General features: G+C 38.1%; 2 protein-coding genes and 1 non-coding gene across 7 annotated transcripts; 1 reads left to right on the top strand and 2 right to left on the bottom strand.

Annotated features, from left to right (window-relative positions):
• The first annotated feature begins 2196 nt into the window (after positions 1-2196).
• On the top strand, positions 2197-2356 carry LOC143889151 (U1 spliceosomal RNA). The gene has a single exon (XR_013254768.1). It is a non-coding gene; the product is annotated as a U1 spliceosomal RNA (small nuclear RNA).
• A 1529-nt stretch (positions 2357-3885) lies between these two features.
• Positions 3886-15129, bottom strand: LOC143888373 (uncharacterized). 5 transcript variants are annotated; one of them, XR_013254568.1, is made up of 4 exons: positions 13718-15129; positions 13567-13626; positions 12417-12592; positions 3886-4316 (listed from the first exon to the last, which is right to left on the bottom strand). XR_013254568.1 is itself a non-coding variant. In XM_077392764.1 (3 exons), the coding sequence occupies exons 1-2, from the start codon at positions 14883-14885 to the stop codon at positions 13586-13588; spliced, it is 1209 nt and encodes a 402-aa protein (XP_077248879.1). In that variant the 5' UTR covers positions 14886-15129; the 3' UTR covers positions 3891-4316; positions 13564-13585. The 5 variants fall into 5 exon arrangements, 4 of the variants coding, with proteins under 4 accessions (XP_077248879.1, XP_077248880.1, XP_077248878.1 ...); XM_077392764.1 differs by lacking the exon at positions 12417-12592 and having other exon boundaries at positions 3891-4316; positions 13564-13626; XM_077392765.1 differs by lacking the exon at positions 12417-12592 and having other exon boundaries at positions 3891-4316.
• A 1084-nt stretch (positions 15130-16213) lies between these two features.
• Positions 16214-21802, bottom strand: LOC143888372 (uncharacterized). The gene is made up of 3 exons (XM_077392761.1): positions 21208-21802; positions 21025-21086; positions 16214-16758 (listed from the first exon to the last, which is right to left on the bottom strand). The coding sequence occupies exons 1-3, from the start codon at positions 21533-21535 to the stop codon at positions 16666-16668; spliced, it is 483 nt and encodes a 160-aa protein (XP_077248876.1). The 5' UTR covers positions 21536-21802; the 3' UTR covers positions 16214-16665.
• Positions 21803-22164: the final 362 nt, after the last annotated feature.

The following is a 22164-nucleotide window of genomic DNA, read 5'->3' as shown; positions in this document are numbered from 1 at the left end:
TCTAGTAACTATGTTGTTTTTCTAGAAAAATAAGGAAATTTTTTTATTTTGGAAAAAAAATTCCATAGAAAATAGATTGCCAAATACTGAATAATTTATTTTCCAAAAAAAATAAAAATCCCTAACTCCAAGCAGCCTTATTACATTTTATTGGACCGTTATAATTGTTTGTGAAGTTTTTTTTTTATTTTTTTGATGGGTAAGTTGGGGTTAGGCAGGACCCGACCAGATATATTAAAAGAAAAGGCAAAGATAAACATGAAGCGAGAGGACAACCCCCTTACAGGCAAGGGGGAAACAAAGGAGCCTTACAAGGCTAAACATAAAAAAACAAAAGAGCTAGAAAACAACTCCCACAGACGGGAGGGAGCCAAAAGGCTAACACAAAAGCAGCAAAAAGAAAACAAACAGAAAGCAATGGAGGCAACCTCCACCAGGCAGCAACGAAAAGCATAACATAACACTGCCAAAGAGCCCAAAAGCCTGAAGGAGCAAGCAAAATCAAGAACTTCGCCCAATGGGCAGCTTGAAAGAGAGCCCATAATGAGAAGGAAGGAAACTAAGAGTCGGATTTCTTTTCTTGTTCTGCACTTTTTGCCAACCACCGTGATCCGAAGAAGGGGATGGGGATCGGGTTGATTTTCCTTGAAGAGAAGCTTGCCCTTCTCAGAAACAAAGGCGGAATCATCATGATGAGCAAGGCCTGCAAATCTGCTGGATTGGGCAGGATCTTGAAGAGCAGGTGATAGGGCCAAGGAGCAAGAGGGAACACTTTGCTGGACAGAAGTGGTACCATCCTCATGAACAAGGGCTGCAAATCTATTGGAGTGGAATCTATCTTGCACTATAGAGTTCCAGAAAAGGTCTCATAGGACCCTACATATCAATCAAAGATGGACCGTGTATGGTACAATGGAGTCTGATGTTGTATAATAATGTGGCAACGTTTCCTAAGAACAAGTAAACGAATTGATACAAAAATATGTGCTTTATGACTAATTTTTATTACATAAAAATAGAGCTTAACTTAAAAATTATGAGGTATTCAATACCTACATTAGGTATTTAATAGCTATTGAGAAGGAGCCCGGACGGGTGTGGCTCTTCGGCATGAGTATCGGGTTTGCTCCCTGAAGACGTGTGATCGAATCCCACCGGATCCGCGTGGTTTACGGGCTATTGCGCGCATCCGTAGGGAATAGTCCTACTTCCAAAGGGGGTGGGGACACCCTACGTCACCAAAAAAAAAAAAAAAAAAAAAAAGCTATTGAGAAATTTACATGTATAAGATATTTTGTAGCTGTAAAGAAATTTACATTTATAAGTTACCTAATATTTGAAAAACTATATTTATGAAGATGGTGCAACATATTTTGATGGATGGGGTCATGTTGACTTTAGTTTCAGCAATGTTTGGCCTTCCCACTGTCCATCAGTCATTCACTAAGTTCGAAAACCAACCCCCCTGTTTTCGGGTGTGAGGTCTCCTGTAGAAGACGAGAACTTGTGACCAAAATGACGACATGTGAAATACTTGTTGTTCTTCTTTGTAGCAAATCCCATTTTATAAATATAAATTTCTAATACATTACTAGATATAAATTTCATTAAAGTATAGTTGGGGCTCCACTTATTTATTTTCGGCAAGCTTATGATCACTTATTTCTAATCTTTAAAGCAAAAATCCAATGATACAAGATATAAGTGTCTTCTTAGGAAACATTGCTCAAAGTACAAATAGATAAAGAGTAATGTTGTTGTATGTACTTACATAGTGCTTACAAAGTAAACAGTTTTCACCTCCTTTAGTGGAATTTGTTAAAATGGAAGAAAAAAACCCAACAGATCTACATTTGATACGATGACCATCTCGAAATGCATGGCTCTGATCATCCAATCAGCTTTAATATTGGATTCCTTGACAATCTATGGTGGACCCACCAACATCTCCAAAGTGATCAGTAGAGAAGTGGGGTTTTGTTTGCAATTTCATGGGGGCCACCAGGTGAACGGTTCCGATCATATGATGGTTTTCTAGCAACTATAGGTGCCAGGCTACATATGTCAGCATTTATTTGGAATGGGTTGGGTGTTAAATATTAAAAGGACTTGTGAACAAAGTCCCACATCGGATGTGGAGTTAAAAGTAGAGCGAAGCAGGCATGTATAAAACAAAGGAAAGCAGAGAGGTGAAGCATACTTACCTGGACGGGGTCTATCGGTGATCAAGAAGGCCGATTGCCTAGGGCAGCTGCTTCCATTGCACTTTGGAGGAGAGCTGTCCTACCATCTCCCCAAGTGGGAGAGTGGACGTCATAATTTGTGATAGAGGGGGTACGCGTTCGCGCGGCCCCTGCCATTATATAAATTCAATATTTTTTTGCTGATTTACGTCTCAGTTGTCTGTCATCAAAGGCCAGAAGAGAGAAGATCTTATATGGTGTTGTGCATTTTATTGAACGTTCATTTGTTGGGCTGGCTTAGAATCTTTTAACCTGTTAAGATGACCTTTTGGAGGGGTTGCTTATTTGTCATGGCCCAACACCCACACTGCATATTTAGTAATTGAGGGTGCAACACCGATCGATTTTCTGGAATTCGGGTTGAGCTTTTACCTTAAAATGGGGTCCGGTTCAGGTTGATTCCAATTCATTTTTTAGCCAAAGCTCAACCCGACCCAAGTTGCACCCCTAACTTAATTCCCCCATTCGTTGCCATTATAAAACTTTATGACAGTTTGAGGACTCGCGTAGGGATCAATGGTGATCATCAACTCTTAGGTTTGGGATCAATGGTGACCACCAACTCTAGGGTTTGGGATCAACGGTGACCAAATGTGAAATCAAGACTGATGAATTAGTCAAAAAATCATGAGGGTACTCACATGGTCTTGATCCCATGCAGGCCAGACTTGTGGTCGCCAACAGCCAGATCGGATCAGTGCCCCTGAAGATTATATGTTATCCCGTGACAAGTCAGGTGAGCCCTATTTCCAAGTTTTCTAGGGATTGGATAGTTTCTAGGATTTCTATGTGTTTGGTTGCACAAAAACAGGGATGGCTTAGGAATTTTGCTGGGCATTTCAAGGATGTCTCCCAATTAATCATTGCCTGCGTGTCTGCTAATATGTCACCCTTGTACCTTCCCTATAATATCCAAGCCTAGAGCCACAAAAAAGGTGGACTTTTGCTTTGATTGCATGGGAATGTTGCTTTTTCTTTCACACTAGTCACTACTTCCACACACACCCCGCGCCCACCCAACCCTCGCACCCCCCCTCGCCTCTCTCTATTGGTAATGGCACCCGTACCAGACTCTAGAGGTTGACAACCAAACACTAATATACCTCTATTCTCTGAGGTAAGTTTCAGGCAAATCCAATGTTTGTCTCTTCCCTTTTGACTACTTATTCCACTATCCAAGTCTATGCTGTGCAACCAAACAGACCAGTAGAAGCCGTGATGGCGTAGGGGTTTTTCACTTTTTCTCTGCATTTGGGTGCGACATCAGCAAAATCCCTTGTTTGGTAGTCAATTGAAATCCCTGCAGGTTACCAAGGAGATAGGTATCTCCTGATTAATCTTTCCATGTCTAATGATGTGTCATCCCTGTCTCCTCCCAAAGAAATTAAAGCTAAAAATCACAAAAGCTAGATTTTTGCTTGAATTTCTTGGGAATGACTCTCTCTCTCTCTCTCTCTCTGAAGACTTTTGACTATTGCATGGAAATAAAGTGAATGAGTAATGTCAGAAATAGAAAAAAGAAAATCATGCAGTTGTTTAGATGACATCGTTCATTTTTCGAATCCAAAGGTCGAAACCTGATCTCATTTATCCAGAGTCATTGCCTTGTCTTAAGTGATGACGAAGAGAACAATAAGACAGGTCCATATTGGAACCCCACATACCTCAATCAAAGCAATCTTACTTAAAGAGAGAGTACCTCCAACAATACATTATTAGATAGATAGAGGGACTCTTAAAAAAAAAAAAAAAAAAAAGCCACCTAAATTGGTTCAGTAAAAGGTTCAAAATAGTAAGATCTGTTCCAAGAGAATTTTATGCTGCAAAATCATAAACTACCGAATCAATTCTTTCTTTTTATGAAAAGTTACAGTTTATTACGTCCACGGACCAGGCGTCCCACCAACTCTCCTTGTTCCGGCCGCTGGCCTATTGGGATAGCAGCCTTCGGGCGCATTTGTTTAAAGAACTTAGCTGGAGAAGGGATGAGGAAGATGAATACTGTTTGGAGAGGTTGTAGATTTCGATCTGCTGTCGACCGATGCAAAACTTACTAACAGCAAACACTTCAGCCTGCCAATAAATCATACTCACTGATGTACATAAGCCTTACGCTAATAATCAAACTTAATTGACATTACATGGGCAAAACATATAGTAAAGTTAGTTATCTGATGAATATTTGATATGAGAATTTTGCAGCAAACTTACCAAGTGGAGAAGCCCATCTGCCAACTCCAAAAGGCTTTAACACCTAAGGGGCCATCTCAATCCAAGATCATCTCCTAGGACACTAAAACTCGTAGGATTCTACAGAACGGGGAGATCCTGTAGGCATCGTATCATTGAATCGTAGTCTAACCAATGCGAATCGAAAAAACTATGCTTACCTTTGTCTCCAAGACGTGCAAGAGTAGGACCTTGTCTCCTGGAATGAAGTTCTCTTTGGCATGCTTGTCAAAGGATTTCTTCATTCGATTTTGAATCTTGGATTTCCTCAAAATCCTGGATGGGAGACGAGAGAAGAAGATTGCCTGCGGTTTTCTGATTTATCGTCCATTCCGTCGAGTGAGAGAGTAGGAGATTGTCCCATGTTTCCATCTTTTAGAAATCTCAGGATGGGGAAGAGATTTCTAAAACCTGGATTTCTTACATAAACTCTTCATCTGCAACCTACTTCCCCCCACATCTGCAACCGACTTCCATTGTAAAATCCATAGTTTTACACTGGATTTCTGCTGATTTTCCACACTAGAGTACTTAGTGTTGTTTTGTTGCTTGAACAAGTTTCATTGACCATGTTATTTCATGAACTCCTTGAATTTTTATTTGGTCGACTCCATCAACATGTCATCTGAAATTATGTCTATGAAGAGCTCTTCATTTTCATCATTTCAAGAATTTCAATATAGTGAACATGAAAGAATGGGATTCTTCCAGTTCCAACCCTGCAAAAATTAAATTTACATAGTCCCTTGACTGAACCAACAACATTTTTGTATCCTGAATTTCTAGATAAGTACTGGGATTCTTCCTGTTCCACTCCTGCAAAGATTAAATTTACATAGCTCCTTGACTGAACCAACAATATTTTGTATCCTGAATTTCTAGATATGCATCTGCAGCTCATAAAGAAGTGCCAAACAGTTTCCTAGATCAGTATCTAGCAGAATGGAATTCTGTAATATATCTGCATACCCTTTTTCCAAATGAAAACTCTGATCTCGATTCTGTTTTCAGTATCGTATTGGATGAATACGTTACATAAGGTGCCTCCCAGATGAGATCCTTGCCCACTTGATTTACAAGTTTAAATTTCCATAAAACAAATGAGAAAAATTATTTCATCACTAGGGAATTTGCTAGCATCCATCACAGAAGGCATTTCACGGATGGCCTGTTGCATGCGAGAGCAGCCACATCATGAAAGAAGACAAAATCTGCTGAAAACTTCAAACACCCATCCTTATGGCCAATTGACGAATGAATGTTGCGAACATCACTATATCACCTCTTGGTAACAAACTCTAGTCACTCTCAATTGCTGATCCCTCACATAAACTTTTGTACTCCATTATAGCTAGAAAGACTCCGCTATCCATAGGTCTACCCAAACAATGTATACTCTCACCTTTCCCAACCTTTAATCTAACAAAGGGCTCATTAAAAGGGTCTAGACGTGCAAATTGACTTCCATGCACCTGAACCTTTACCTACGACTATGTTCCTACTCTCCCAATTCCCCCCAACCCCTCCCATACTTTTCCCTAATTATTTTGTGCCACAATGCATCTTTCTCCTCTCCATATCGCCATAGTGATGCAAGAGCATCCCCTGGATTTTTTTTAAAAGCATCACCGAGATTTCCTACCTCGGCCTTGGATACCTCCGTAGGGTAGTGTTGATTTTGTTTCAAATAGGATCATGTGTATAATTTTGCTACTTTCAGTGTTTTAGTGGTCTTTCCATTAGTAGGGGCAGTTTGGTTATTTTGTGGCTGTCATGTACTTTTTGGTCATTTTCCTTTACTTAGAGGTAGTTAGGTCAATTTACTTGTAAGTGGTTATAAAATGGACTTTTTCCTCCATTTGTAATAGTTTTTTTTGAATTTGAATTGGAAAAATAGAGCTTTCTCTAGATCATAGATCTAGTAGGATTTGGAGGGAAAACCTCAGGCAAAGAGGATTTTCTTGTGGAATTTCCATCCAAAGGAGAAATTGAGCTAGGAAATCAAGCTCCTCCATGGAATTTCAACATCTTTTGCCTTAAAATTCAAGGTTTCATCTATCTTTACCAAAATTTCAAGCTTTTTCACGAAGAATCCTTCAAGAAGAGCTCACAAATTCAAGATTCTACCCTAAGTTTCAAAGTTGCTAGAGATTTGAAGCTTCCACACGTTTTCTTCGTTATCAAATTGGCATCATATCTTAGATCGTTGGAATTTCTAAATTTTAACCGGTCTTGGAGAAGAAAACGAAAATCAGATCCGATCTCCAAAAAAAAATGCAAAAGAGATTGAGAACGGATCAAGAAAATTTGCTAAAAGAAGCTTAAATTTATATGCACCTCTTGTTACTTCAGGTGATGATTTCTATGATGTTTTGGTCCCAAATTCTTCCTAAAAACATCTCAAAATTCGGTAGATGTTGCAAGAAATGTCACACGATTTTCCAGTTTCTGCTATCTTAAGTGATAAATTTTAGAACAGCCACTCGATCTAGAATTTCTTCTCCATTCATCAGATCTAGAGGGCAAGTTATGGTTTGTTTAGGTTCTGGCTGAAAATTCTTCCAACTGTAGCTCAGTTCCATCGAAAGTGGAATATTCAATTGAAGAAATTTTGGCATTTAAATCATCTGAATGTTACAATTTCTTCAATAAATGGAAGCAGAAGTTTCCTGTTGCTGTGCATGCATTATTCTCTGGCGAACATCCTCCGATCTCCATCGCAAGCCTCAAACATCATCAAAGCTGTAAGCCCAATGGTTTTTACCTTGGCATTCCCATCTTGTTTTGATGATTCCAATACACAAGTGATCATTTATCACTAATGTGTTTGATTGTCTAAGTTGTAGATCATAATAAAGTAAGATCAAGGATGCTTGGATTGAAGGCCAAGAAGCCCACATTGGACCACTAATTGGAAGGCCAAAGTCATCAAGCAAGAAGTCATGAAGACTTGAAGACATGAAGAAATTCATATTGAAGACCATTTTTTGTCTTTTAGAATGTAATTGATCCAAACCTAGATTAGGTTTTTAGAGGCATAATTAAGTTAATCTCACACACCCTAAATAAACAAGTGATTGTATTTGTGGAGTTCCAACAAATAAACAAGTCATGTTTGATTGTTTTTGTTGATGACAAAGGGGGAGAAGAATCTAGAGTAAAGACTCTAGAGTAAGAAAAATGTGAAAAGAGTATATGCCTTAATTTGTAAATCTCTTGTGCTTGTCATCATTAAAAAGGGGGAGATTGCAAGCCCAATGGTTTTTACCTTGGCATTCCCATCTTGTTTTGATGATTCCAATACACAAGTGATCATTTATCACTAATGTGTTTGATTGTCTAAGTTGTAGATCATAATAAAGTAAGATCAAAGATGCTTGGATTGAAGGCCAAGAAGCCCACATTGGACCACTAATTGGAAGGCCAAAGTCATCAAGCAAGAAGTCATGAAGACTTGAAGACATGAAGAAATTCATATTGAAGACCATTTTTTGTCTTTTAGAATGTAATTGATCCAAACCTAGATTAGGTTTTTAGAGGCATAATTAAGTTAATCTCACACACCCTAAATAAACAAGTGATTGTATTTGTGGAGTTCCAACACCTTCGAACCCTCATAGCAATCCCATCTTGGTTGAGAATTGGAAGCCCAAAACAGAATTGAAAATCTGCTCTGCATAGGCTTCTCGGAACTCCGAGAGTTTTTCTCGGAACTCCGAGAAATGGTCCAGTAGACTTTTTCAAACTTCTGTGTGGCTTCTCGGAACTCCGAGATTTTTTCTCGGAACTCCGAGAATTATTCTCGGACTCTGAGAACACTCCAACGGTCTGAAAAAGAGCCGTTTGGAATTTTGCTGGAATTACCTCAATGCCATTGAACGGTCATATTTTGGTTTTCCTTTAAATATGGGTGTTCTAAACATACAAACGATCAATCCTAACACTCTAAAACTTCATTTGAATATCCAAGAGTGAATCAAACTTCAATTGTGCCTCTCATCACCATCTTTAGGATTTGGATCATAGGCTCAAATTTGTACATCCATTTTGTAACCCTTGTAAGGGATTTTTCATTTCTTTCTTTCAACCTTCGAGTGTTGTATTCGGGCGAGTATTCGGAGAAGCGTAGCCCATTCTCCGTGGTGAGGATAGCCACCGAGGTTAAAGCTATTGGGGTGAGGATAGCCACCAAAGTTAAAGCTATTGTAATTGGCATTCGATCTTCGCCAAGGTTAAGAAGATCAAATAGTGAAGCCATCAACGGGTTTGGTTGGTGGAGTGGAGTAGGCCTCGGATTTGAGGACCGAACCACTTTAAATCTCGGGTGCACTCTTTCCATCTCTTTGCTCTTTTATTTGCATTGCACCATTAGATTTAACTTGTATGCTTGAATATTGATTCTTGATCTCTTAAACTTAAAATCGGTTTAAAGGTCTTAAATTGGTAGATTCTATTTCTTAAAACAACCATATTCTCCCTCCTCATTGTGTTGCCAATCTAGTATAACTTGGGACCCCCCTACATCGGATTTTCAAAAGCAAATACAATCCTCTGATGTTTGCATGCTAGATCTATCATTTGATTTGATTTGATTTTTTATTTTTAAGTTCCACATCCCTACTGTTCGTGGCTTTCTTTTGTGGAATTTTCTGTTGAATTCCTGGCTATTTCTCACATCTGCACTAAAGTCAGCAAGGGACATTATCTTTTGGATCTAATTGGATTCCAAATTTTATTCCATTAGATCTGGACCGTGAGCTCAATTTCAGCATCTCTGAGCTATTTACATACAGGTAACGATTTCAATTGCTCAATGGCTTATAGGATTGAGTGAAGACAGTGAGTGGAAATTGGCCACTAAGGAATCTCTTTTCTAGTTGCCTCATGATACTAGCTGTTATTAGAATTATGGTAGTGCCATTTGTTTAGAATTTCATAAAGCTTGGACAGAAAATATTGTTTTTCAGCTCAGCTTAGCTCAGCTCTTGCATAAGAAATTCTCAACTTAGGTGCGTTTGTTTTGAGTTGGAATTTTTTGCAACTTCGTCTCCAAGCTGTAATCAAGATGTGTATCACTCCTCAAAACCAGGATCAAGATCATCAGTGGATGTTGTCCAATCGTTCCAATATATTAATGGGTAGCACATTTTAGAAGCGGGAAACACCTCACCTCCCAAATATTGGGGAAGCATGATTTTTTTTTTTTTTGCTCTTGTCCAATTCATTGTGATCTCTTGTTTGATTCTTGCTCAAAACATCTGAGCTTCTGAAGACATAAGGCCATGTTTGGCAACCATGAAAATTTTGTTCAAGGAATATAGGTTTGCCAAGTGATGAGAAAAGCGTCGAAAGAGAGGTAGGAGAGAATTCAGAGGGGGGCAAGAGTGAGGAGATGCTGCTAAGAGGCTGAAAAATAGGAAAAGAAAAATTCTATTTTGAGTATAGTTTTATTTCTCTGTTTTTCAGCCACATCTCACCCCCTCTAAAATTTACTTGTTTTTAAATTTTGTCATCTTTTCAAATATTTCAAGCTTCCCTGTACATTTCCTCGTCGATTCCCTTCACGCTTTCCCGTCGCTTTTCTTCACGCTTCCCCACCACTTTCCTCCATGCTTCTCCAACCCTTCCCGCTTCCTGCCTTTGTGAGAGCCTTCGCTTCCCGCACTGGCAACCATGAGACCAACACAACATCAAGCTACTACTTCAAGGAGTGATTTTATTTTATTTTAAAGTTTTGTTATTTTTGAAGGAAGGTGATGAAAACCCCCAGGCAAAATTGATATTTTTCTCGAATAAGAATTCTTGCCAATTTTTATTCTCTTCAATTTTGTCTTAAACCCAAGATCCTAGGGCATAATTCGTCTAATTATGATATAAACTTAATTTAAAATATCAGTAGCTTACGTCTTTGATTGATCCAATTGGATTTCGCTGCTGGACCTACTCCTCGAATGCTCACGATCATTCTGAACGCCGCGAACCCACAAGTTGAACCAATGAATTCCTTTTGTTGCACCAAGGGAAATGGAATAACAATTATTCCAAAAATAGTACTGATATATTTTGGTACTTTAGAAGAAGAATAACTATTTTTCTTTTGGAGCCTTTTTGTGTTCTTTAAGTAGAACTAGAAGTAGAAGAACAAGAGAGAAAAAGAAAATGATTTTTCTTGGAGGTGGGGGGACGAATTTTCCCGCTTGGAGTGTTGGAAATTTCGTTCTCCCTTGTTGATATAAGATGTATTTTTGTTGAAATACTAGTTGAATTGGAAGTCCAAAACAAGTGGGAGAGCGTGTGGATCAACTTGGAAGTTTCTCCAACCTTGGGGACACCTTTTTGGATCCTATAATATCTCCACTTTCAGTTTTAGAAAAGTTTTTGAATTGGAATAAAATCCCTAGATTTTGTCCTACAATTTCTCTTTTTCCACGTTCTAGCTACAAAATTGCTGGCCAATTTTAGACTCTGTTTTTAGATTACTAGATGGCCGAATCAGAAAAAATCATAAACTACAAAGTTATAGATCTTTCAAACTTGTTCAAAACGAGTACTTACACTCTCATTTTGGCTAAGAGATGAGATAGTTATGCCTGTTTTAGTAAAATGAGTCTATAAGCTAAACTTATACTTGTTATTTAATTCTCTAATTAAATAATTTATTAACTCCCATCCAATGGGAATAAAGGCTGCAATAAAATTTCAAAAATTCTTCTATACGTATTACTTGTTAGTTAACATTTAACTAACATTAAATACATAGCATTATACATATATATCAATGTATATAATAATTATATCCCTTTGAAATTAATCTAACAGATCAAATCCGTTTGTGCAAACAAATAAAATGCGGGACCCTAATCTAAAAGAATGCACCTTGGTCATTCGAGTTGTGAGTGGAATCATTGCATGGATCCGACAGTCTATCCTATAGAACCCAATGGTGGGGTCCCACTGAGATCTCGCCCCTTAATAAAAACTAAAATTGCATTGAGTCAATGGCCTCCATCGAGAAGTAACCTTGAAGATGACCGTCAGATCATCATACCTCTAATCACATCATATGTGTGCAAGTCCTTTCTCCTGTCTCTTCATCTACTGACTTGGGTCCTATGGAGGGTGGACTTGTTTTACCTCATGGGCCCACTCGTGGTTTACCTTTCCAGTCAAGCGGACTTAAGCCTGCAAATGCATTTGCAAAATCATTTAAAAACTTTCCTGTGTTTTCCAAAAACATTCTGATAAGCCGTTTATCAAATCCGCCTGGCCAGGCTTTCTTTTTATGAGCCTATTGCTCTGTATGAAACCATAGATGTATTCCCTAAATATTAGGGTGGAGAATTCCATGTTGAGTATCACTATTTGCCTTGAAGATTTGTCCTAAGATCCAGTGCTACCCGAATGTGATTCCAAACCAGAACCACTATAGGATAGACTAAATCCCTAGAACGAGCCCACAGACCAATATGACCCCTCAGTCAAAGGACATGTAAAGGGTCTTGTCTGGAAGAACAACCCTATACTCTCATGTCCACAGGTTGTTCTTATTGTGATCCTATTTAGTGCGCGATCTAATCATCGCATCCACTCTTCTTGCTTAAGGTTCACTACCCAGATGACAGAGATAAGTCACCTCATGACCCGTGCATGTAGGCAAGCGTGATGCTGGTTGTATACAGAAAGTTAGAGATGTCCAATCTCTATCCTAATCAGGAACTATTTAAGGTCTGCAAAGAACCGAGACGTCATATCTCCCTGCTCCCTTGGATCTGTGAATCTATGAGCATGGCATTTCTACTTTGCTACATAAGGACGAACATGTGTCATTGATTAAGCACAACACGGACATTCTTATAATTTACCCATTAAATGTCATGAAATAAATCTTTATTGATACTTTATTTAAGGATATTACAAAATGTATTGGCTTTTTGGGGCACTTACTCCGACAATTTTGACCTTTTTCTCCTTCTTCCTTATGGGAAGTATCCTCATGTATATGAGGTACATTGTGAGTACTTCCTTTTACTTGTTCACAAGACTATCCTTTATCTTTCCTTCTCAAAATACTTTCTGGTTTCAGCTGTCAAGTTTGCCACCCAGTTACCATTTATTGGAACCTACATTGGTCAGTAAGAGATCAAGATCAGTTCAATTTCTGTATTTGCTAAGGTTTCAGGTTTCAAAGCTGTCCAAGACTTTGAAAATCAATCAAAAATTGGAATTTTAACGCGACACTTAAACAATCTATAGCATTTAAGAAAAGAACTACGATCTTGGTTCATTTTTCTTTATAGTTAAAGCTATGACGCATTAATCTTGCTGGTGTTTTCATGGAAGGTTTCTTTCGAAAGCATCTCTACTAATAGTAGGCACATAATTGGTTCAGGCCCTTCAAGGTCTTTTCTATAGATAAAATTATTTCAAATTAAAAACCTACTTAAAAAATCTGGTGATGCAACGTTCTTTGATTTTTATGCAAGATCTTCAACTAATTTTGCAACTTCAGTGGAGGATAACTTCAAAAATCTGTCCTCAATCTTTCAAAGTGCAACTTTGGTAAGTTTTAGTGTTCAAAAGCGAGTTCAACAAAGGGGATGGAGCTTCTTAACACTTAAACTAGAAATATCTTGTACGCCGCATAGGATATTGAGATAATATACAAAGCTATAGAGGTACATTGAGGAAGAGAGTAAAAGAAAAATTGACAGTCAAAGTGCACAAGTGATAAGATAAAGCAGATCATTGCTCAATTAAGCAGTAATTTTCACTTTGCTGACTTTGAACAATTAAAGAGTTAGAAGACCTAGGGATGCTTCAATTTGAGTCTAAAGATCTTTCCGGTGAGGATTAGAGCGATGGCTTTTAGCTGCAGGGATTTGTCTTATTGTATTTAACCAACCAAAGAACATTTGCATTGTGACCAAAGTCTAGACTACACAAACATAATTAGTATAGTATTCTTCATCAGAGATTTCAACGTAGATAAGCTAAAAGAGTCCAAAAATAAAATCATTGCCATCAATGAACTAAGAACTAATGGCACTGAAAGACAAAATATTGCACCAATTCAAGTGTCAAGAGGGCAAACCACCATAGTGAGGTACGTCGTGTCATCCAGCATATGTGTTTTCAAATTCCAGCCTACCCGTTTCTGTAAAATAGAAAAAATGACAGAAAACAAACTGAAAAAACATATATTTCAAGTGTTATGTTATGAAAACTTTACAACTTATGAGTCTCACCAAATTCTTTAGACCAATTGTCTAATTCTACAGCCCCAATCATGTTTTGGTATACCGTCAGTATTTTAGGAACTTTCTCTTGATTGATCAAAAACCTCTCAATGAAGTCCTTCTCAGTCAATTTCAACACCCAAACCAAATTCAAATCCTTATCGATCAGACCTTCTGACATCAGAATTTGCATAATCGAACATCTAGGATGAATTCTCTTCTCTAAGCTAAGATTCAAAAGACTTGGGTTTCTGGAAATAACCGATGGGTTCCAGCCCATTTTGTTCACAAAGTAACCAATCCCTTTCCTAATTTTCTTCTCCGATAAACCCATAAACATAGGTTGCCTTTTGAATGCATTTAGTATCTCATTCTCTGACCAACCCAAACTCCTATAAACCTTCAATTTTGATTCCCAGTTTGATTTGTTTATCACTGACATAATGTAGACTGCGTGGATGAACATTGATTTTAAGGGGTCGAAATCCATATCCTTAATCGCCATTATATTCTCACTAAAACGATCAGGATTCACCACCAGTGATCTGGGTTGGGTCTTAATCAATTTCGAAATTCGCAATTCTGGTACACCATGTTTTTGCAGGGTTGATACATTGGATACTATTGTTTTTTGGATCTTCAAGTTAAGAAGACGCGCCGAGCGCCTGAGAGCAAAGATGATGTCTTTGTTGGTACGAAGATGACTTCTAAGGAAATCAATGGAAGGCATGATGTTCTTCTTTAAGCTCCTTTTAATAATTTGTGGGTCTGAACAGAGGATCTTTGCAAGGTTAGGGCCGGAAAGGCCCAAATCTCGGAAAAACTCGAACTTGGGCTTTAGGGTTTTGTCTGGATCGGCTAAGAGGAATGAGGGGTACTTGGTAATGAGCTTTGAGATGTGGGTTTTGTCAAAATCATAGTTTTGGAATAAACTAAGGACAGAGTCTGGGTTTTTAGTGGTTTTAATGCAGACTTTCTTGGAGACTAAAAGAGCTGCTGCTTCTGATAGGCCACATGAATTAACAAGGTAAGAGACTGTAAATGAGGATTGGTCATTAGGGTTTGATAAGGTGGAAATGGATTTCGGATATGGGTTTTGAAGAAAATGGAGGAAAGTGCTAGAATGTTGTGTGATGCTGATTCCAAGTAGCCTGTTGCGAAGAAAATGAAGAGACATTGTTGGAATAAAGGAAATTTGATAAACTTACAGATTGGATGAGGTAGAAATAAGAGAGCTGGGTTGCCCACAATTTTTTTCTCACCGATTCGAGACAAGGAGGACTTTGGAACAGGAGAAGAGATGTAATCTTAGTTTCGGGGACAACTTGTCTCCTCTGTACTTCTTTCTTTATGGAATAAAATTTGTTATCTTTCAAACACACAAAAAAAAAAAAAAAACAAACAGAGAGGGAGTTGCAAATGTTTAATCTGAAAGCAAAAGTAACAGGGTTTTTCTAGGGTTCGCTAATTTCGAGTAATGGGCCACCACATTGACGTGCAGTAAATCAAAGATTAGGACCAGATTAGCCATTGGATTAATCGCGTGAGAAGCAATTTGTATCGTATGGTTGGATAAGCCCATGCTAGATTGTATTTCCCTTGCATGAGCTTTGCTGGGATTTCTTTGTACCATTTTTGGTAGCAAGCCACGAAAAGCAATATTGATAAGGTTGCTCCATTGTCACCTGGTGGTCACGGATTCGAGTCAGGGAAACAGCCTCTCTGCAAAGCAGAGGTAAAGCTGCGTACATCTAGTCCTCCCAAGCACCCGCCAATTAGATTCAAGATTTTTTTTTCCAATGATGTCCATCTTGTCTGCCTGTTATCAACGGCCAGGAGGAGGTCTTATATCCTTGTTATTATGCATTTATTGAACGATCTAAAACAGTATAGGCTTAGTTAAAACAGTGCGGACTCGGGTAGAGATCTATGGTGATCATCAACTCTTAGGTTTGGGATCAATGGAGACCACCAACTCTAGGGTGTGGGATCAACAGTGATTATCAACTCTGAGAAATGTGAAATCAAGACTGATGAATTAGTAAAAAATCAGGAGCGGACTCACATGGTCTTGGTCCCATGCTGGCCCGACTCATGGTCGCCAACAGCTAGATCGGATCAGTGCCGCTGAAGATTATATGTTAGCTTGTGATAAGTCAGGTGAGCCCCATTTTCAAGTTTTCTAGGTATCCCAGGGTTTTCATCATATTTGCCAGGATTTCTATGTGTTTGGTTGCACAAAAACTGGGATGGCTTAGGAATTTTGCTGGGCATTTCAAAGATGTCTCTAAATTAATCATTGCCTGTCTCCTAATGTGTCACCCTGTCCCCTCCCTATAATATCCAAGCCCAAAGCCACAAACAACGGTGGACTTTTGCTTAGATTGCTTGGGAATGCTGCTTTTTCTTTCACACTACTTCCCTCTCACGTCCTCTGTGTTGGTTCTTTCACGCTAGACGAAGGAACTTGGAAAAGAAGAAAAGAAAAAAAGATCACCCAATTGGTTTAGGAAAAGGCTCAAATAGTAAGAAATTGACCAAGATAATTTAATATTACAAAATCATAAACTACTGAATCAATTTTTTCTCTTTAAAAGATACACCTTTATTACATCCACGGGACAAGGCATCCCACCAATGATCTTGTTGAGGCCATTTGTACATAGGTATCTCGCGATTCAGATCAAAACTAAAACTGCATTTTATCCTCCAGGCTATAAGGCAGCAACACAATTCATTGCTACGATCCCTGTTACCATTTTCAAAGTTTGTTACACCCAAAATGCCAGTAATCACTAAGCAGCTTTTTCCCCTTAACTAGTAGCATGATGAGCAATTTCCTGATCTACAGTTCCCATGATAGATCTGCCTTTTCTGCTATATAGAAGTTGTAGGATCCAATTTGTATGTGCGCATAAACCAGAAAAAACAGTACCCATTTGGATCCTGATCACTTACTAACACACAGTCCTGATTGACTTCGCAAACAAGTGCAGTTTGGATGGTAAACCCCGCAGGAGCAAAGCAGACCCAACAGCAAACACTTTAGCCTGCCAATAAATCATATTCAATGATGTACTTAAGCCTTAACGCTAATAATCAAATTTAATTGGTATTACATGGGGCAAAACATATCGTAAAATTAGTTATCTGATCAATGTTTGATATGAGAATTTTGCTACCTGCCAATAAATCATATTCAATGATGTACTTAAGCCTTAACGCTAATAATCAAATTTAATTGGTATTACATGGGGCAAAACATATCGTAAAATTAGTTATCTGATCAATGTTTGATATGAGAATTTTGCTACCTGCCAATAAATCATATTCAATGATGTACTTAAGCCTTACGCTAATAATCAAATTTAATTGGTATTACATGGGGCAAAACATTATGTAAAACTAGTTATCTGATGAATGTTTGATATGAGAATTTTGTTGCATACTTACCAAGTAGAGAAGCCCACCTGCAAGCTCCGAAAGGCTTTAACCGAAATTCGTGTGGTTGGTAATTTAACTTCTCCACTGATTATCCCCATTGGAGTACGTAGTGTTGTTTTGTTGCTTGGACAACTTTCATTGATTATGGAATTTCCTGAATTCCTTGGTTTTTTATTTGGTCAATTCCATCAATATGCCATCTGAAATTATGTCTTTCTCTGAAGAGCTCTTCATTTTCATCATTTCAAGAATTTCAATATAGTGAACATGAAGAATGGAATTCTTCCAGTTCCAACCCTGCAAAGATTAAATTTACAGAGTCCCTTGACAGGACCTAGAATATTTTGTCTGCATACCCCTTTTCCAAATAAAAAATATGATGTCGATTCTGTTTTCAGTAACCTATTGGATGAATACATAAGGCGCCTCCCAGATGAGATCTCTGCTCACTTCATTTACAAGTTTACCATAATACAAATGAGAAGAACTATTTCATCACTATATCACCTCTTGGTAACCAACTCTAGTCACTCCCAATTGCTGATCCCTCACAGATACTTTTTTACTCCATTATAGCTAGAATTGATTTCATGCCTTCAAAAGCAAATAAAATGTACAAAAAACAACCGGCTATGTCAAAAAATTTTATTTTTATTTTTAAATATAACAGTTTTATTTATTGCTGCAGGCATATTACATGAAATGCAATGAGGTGTCCTGCCTATACAAAACTAATACAGCGAGGACTGAACATCCTCTAGCTCACGCCCATTACATTAACACTCCCCACATTCTATGTCAGCCTACCTACGACTCACCATGCCCAGATCCAACCTTTTGCTGGATGCAATCAGACAGCAACATGAAAACCCATTTGAATGGCCATTGCAATACAGACAAAACTCCGAACATCGATACCAAAAGCAGCACAGCCCAAACTAATAATCGAGAGTCTCCATCTCACTCCACTCCATCCTTCACAACTCAATCCGTTATGTTGTTTGCAGACCGCCTTTATCTGCAAGAACTCAAGGTTTAGGACTTTGCACAAGTCCCTGATTTCTGTGATAATATTATGTAGAATCCACGGTCCTGGCGCTTTGTAGCTTGCCCACGACAAGACGTTTGTTGAATCACCTTCTATGATCAAAGGACGATGAAGTCTTCCTTTCACAAACCATTTTAACCCCGAAAGGAGGGCTTTTGCTTCAGCTTCATTAGATCCACAAAATCCGGATGGTCCAAAGAATGAGAAGATTTTGTGACCGGTGTTGTCACGGAACACACCACCAATCCAGGCCGGCCCCAGGTTCCCTTTAGCACTGCCATCAAAGTTAAATGCATTCCAACTGTTCGGTGGTGGGCTCCATTTCGGCATTACCTTAGTCTTTATCTCTCTTTCCCAAATGATCATCTTCCAATTTCTTAGGATTTCCCCCATGTAGTAAGCCGCCCGGGATACCTCGGTCGACCGTCCCTGTCTTAAAATTGTTTTTATAATTTAAATAAAACTTAAGAAAATTCTTTTAATTTTCTCAATATCATTTTGCAAAATCTCTAACAAGCTTTCAGGTTTCAAAGCTGTCCAGGACTTTGAAACTCAATCGACAATTGGGATTTTAACATGATACTGAAACACTCCATAGCATTTAAGAAAAGAACTACGATCCTAGTTCATTTTCCTTATAGTTAAAGCTATGAAGCATTAATCTTGCTGGTGTTTTCATGGAAAGTTTCTTTTGAAAGCATCTCCACTAATAGTAAGCACATAACTAGTTCAGGCCTTTCAAGGTCATTTCTGTTGATAAAATTATTTCAAATTCAAAACCTACTTGAGAAATCTGGTGATTTAACGTTCTTTGATTTTTATGCAAGATCTTCAACTAATTTTGTAACTTCAGTGGAGGACAACTTCAGAAATCTGCCCTCAATCTCTCAAAGTACAACTTTGGTAAGTTTTAGTGTTCAAAAGCGAGTTCAACAAAGTGGAAGGAGCTTCTCAGCTGTAAAACAAGAAATATCTTATTCTCCACATAGGATATTGAGAGAATATACAAAGCCCTAGAGATACATTGAGGAAGAGTGTAAAAGAAAAATAGATAGTAAAAGTGCAAAACTGATAAGATAAAGCAAATCATTGTGCAATAAGCAGTAATTTTCACTTTGCTGACTTCGAACAATTAAAAAGTTAGAAAGCCTAGGGATGCTTCAGTTTGAGTCAACAGATTTTTCCGGTCAGGATTAGAACGATGACTTTTAGTTGCGGGGATTTGTCTTATTGTATTTAACCAACCAAAGAACATTTGAATTGTGACCAAAGTCTAGACCACACAAACACAATTAGTACTGTATTCTTCATCTGAGATTTCAACCTGGAGAAGCTAAAAGAGCTTAAATTAAAATAATTGTCACCAAAGAACTAAGAACCAATGGCAGTGAAAGACAAAATAGTGCACCAATTCAAGTGTCAGAGGGAAACTGAAAATTTACATGTTTTTAAATTTTGTCATTTTTTTAATTATTTCATGCTTCCCTGTACGTTTCCTCGTCGATTCCCTTCACGCTTTCCCGTCGCTTTTTTTCACGCTTCCCCGTCACTTCCCTCCATGCTTCTCCAACCCTTCCCGCTTCCTGCCTTTATGTGAGCCTTCGCTTTCCGCACTGGCAACTATGATCCCAACACAACATCAAACTACTACTTCAAGGAGTGATTTTATTTTGTTTTAAAGTTTTTTTTATTTTCACCTTTTCTCCTTCCATATGGGAAGTATCCTCATGTATATGAGGTACATTGTGAGTAATCCCTTTTACTTGGTCAAAAGACTATCCTTTATCTTTCCTTTTCAAAATACTTTCTGGTTTCAGCTGTCAAGCTGCCACCCAGCTACCATTATTGGAACTTGCATTGGTCAATAAGAGATCAAAGATCAATTAAATTTCTGTATATGCTAAGCTTTCAGGTTTCAAAGCTATCCAAGACTTAGAAAATCAATCAACAATTGGAATTTGAACTTGATATTGAAACAATCCATGGCATTTAAGAAAAGAACTACGATCTTGGTTCATTTTTCTTTATAGTTAAAGCTATGAGGCATTAATCTTGCTGGTGATTTCATGGAAGGTTTCTTTTGAAAGCATCTCTACTAATAATAAGCACATAATTGGTTCAGGCCGTTCAAGGTCTTTTCTGTTGATAAAATTATTTAAAATTCAAAACCTACTTCAGAAATCTGGTGATACAACGTTCTTTCATTTTTGTGCAAGTTCTTCTTCAATTAATTTTGCAACTTCAGTGGAGGATAACTTCAGAAATCTACTCTCAATCTCTAAAAGTGCAACTTTGGTAAGTTTTAGTGTTCAAAAACGAGTTCAACAAAGTGGAAGGAGCTTCTTGACACTTAAACACGAAATATCTTGTTCGCCACATAGGATATTGAGATAATAAACAAAGCCTTAACAGGTACAATGAGGAAGAGTGTAAAAGAAAAATAGATAGTCAAACTGTCAAAGTGCACAAGTGATAAGATAAAGCAGATCATTGCTCAATTAAGCAGTAATTTTCACTTTGCTGACTTTGTACAAGTAAAGAGTTAGAAGGCCTATGGGTGCTTCATTTTGAGTCTAAATAATTTTCCGGTCAGGATTAGAGCTATGACTTTTAGATGCGGGGATTTGTCTTATTGTATTTAACCAACCAAAGCACATTTGAATTGTGACCAAAGTCTAGACTACACAACACAATCAGTACAGTATTCTTTATCAGAGATTTCAACCTAGATAAGCTAAAAGAACCAAAAATAAAATCATTGCCATCAAAGAACTAAGAACTAATGGCACTTAAAGACAAAATATTGAAGTGTCAGAGGGCAAACCACAATAGTGAGGTAGTCGTGCGCTCCAGCCCTTGAGTTTTCAAATTCCAGCCTACCCGTTTCTGAAAAATAGAAAAAATGACAGAAAACAAACTGAAAATGCATATATTTCAGTTTTCAGAAAAAAAAAATACATATATTTCAAGTGTTCTGTTATGAAAACCTTAAACTTCTGAATCTCACCCAATTCTTTAGACCAATTGTCTAATTCTACAGCTCCAATCATGTTTTGGTATACGCTCAGTATTTTAGGAACTTTCTCTTCATTCTTGATCAAAAACTTCTCCATGAAGTCCTTCTCAGTCAATTTCAACACCCAAACCAGCTTCAAATCCTTATCTATCAGACCTTCTGACATCAGAATTTGCATAATCGAACATCTAGGATGAATTCTCTTCTCCAAGCTAAGGCTCAAAATATCTGGGTTTCTGGAAATATATGATATCTTCAAACCCATTTTGTTCATAAAGTAACCACTCACTTTCCTAATTTTCTTCTCCGACATACCCATGCATTTAGGTTGCCTTTTGAATGCAGAAAGTATCTCATTCTCAGACCAACCCTAGTACAGCGGTGTAGCCCTGTTTGGTCTCATGGGTGAGAGCCTATTTTGTGTCGTAGCTCAGTCCAAAGGAAGGGTCACGATGGCGCACCTGGTGTCTCGCGAGGACCATAATAATGTGTTGACTAGAGTGGAAACCAACTGTGTGTCTTGGCTCGGCCTAACAAAAGTTTTACAATGGCACGTTTGGGGACTCACAAGGCTCACAAGGCTCACACTCAGGTATTTTTGTGGTTCTAGGCAATCAGTTGAATCTCCTAAAGTTACACTGATTATAAACCTGGACTAAGGCAATTAAACTCAACTTGTGGACTGAATAGGTGTCATTACGAGTGTGTATGTTCGGCCCTCTACCATCTCTGGACAAAAACCTTTTTACTAGAAGCCACCCAAACAAATTAGGAAATAAATCGATTGACATTGCCGTTGTTCACCATTTATCTTGCCAAAACCTAACTCTGTCCCCTTTGTATACTCTATATATAATGCCTTCAAGGAAATTATGTTTATGTCCCAATCAAAGTACCGGAAACACCTCTGAAAGGTGGGAAGCGCATTTCGGAAGCGAGAAACACCTC

Source organism: Tasmannia lanceolata, unplaced genomic scaffold (genome assembly GCF_043159265.1).
Source record: "Tasmannia lanceolata isolate RefF3 unplaced genomic scaffold, GAP_Taslan_0.1 ptg000012l, whole genome shotgun sequence".
Classification (NCBI taxonomy): Eukaryota; Viridiplantae; Streptophyta; class Magnoliopsida; order Canellales; family Winteraceae; genus Tasmannia; species Tasmannia lanceolata.
Note: the sequence above shows the minus strand (reverse complement) of the source record. Positions and strands in the feature narration are given on the sequence as shown.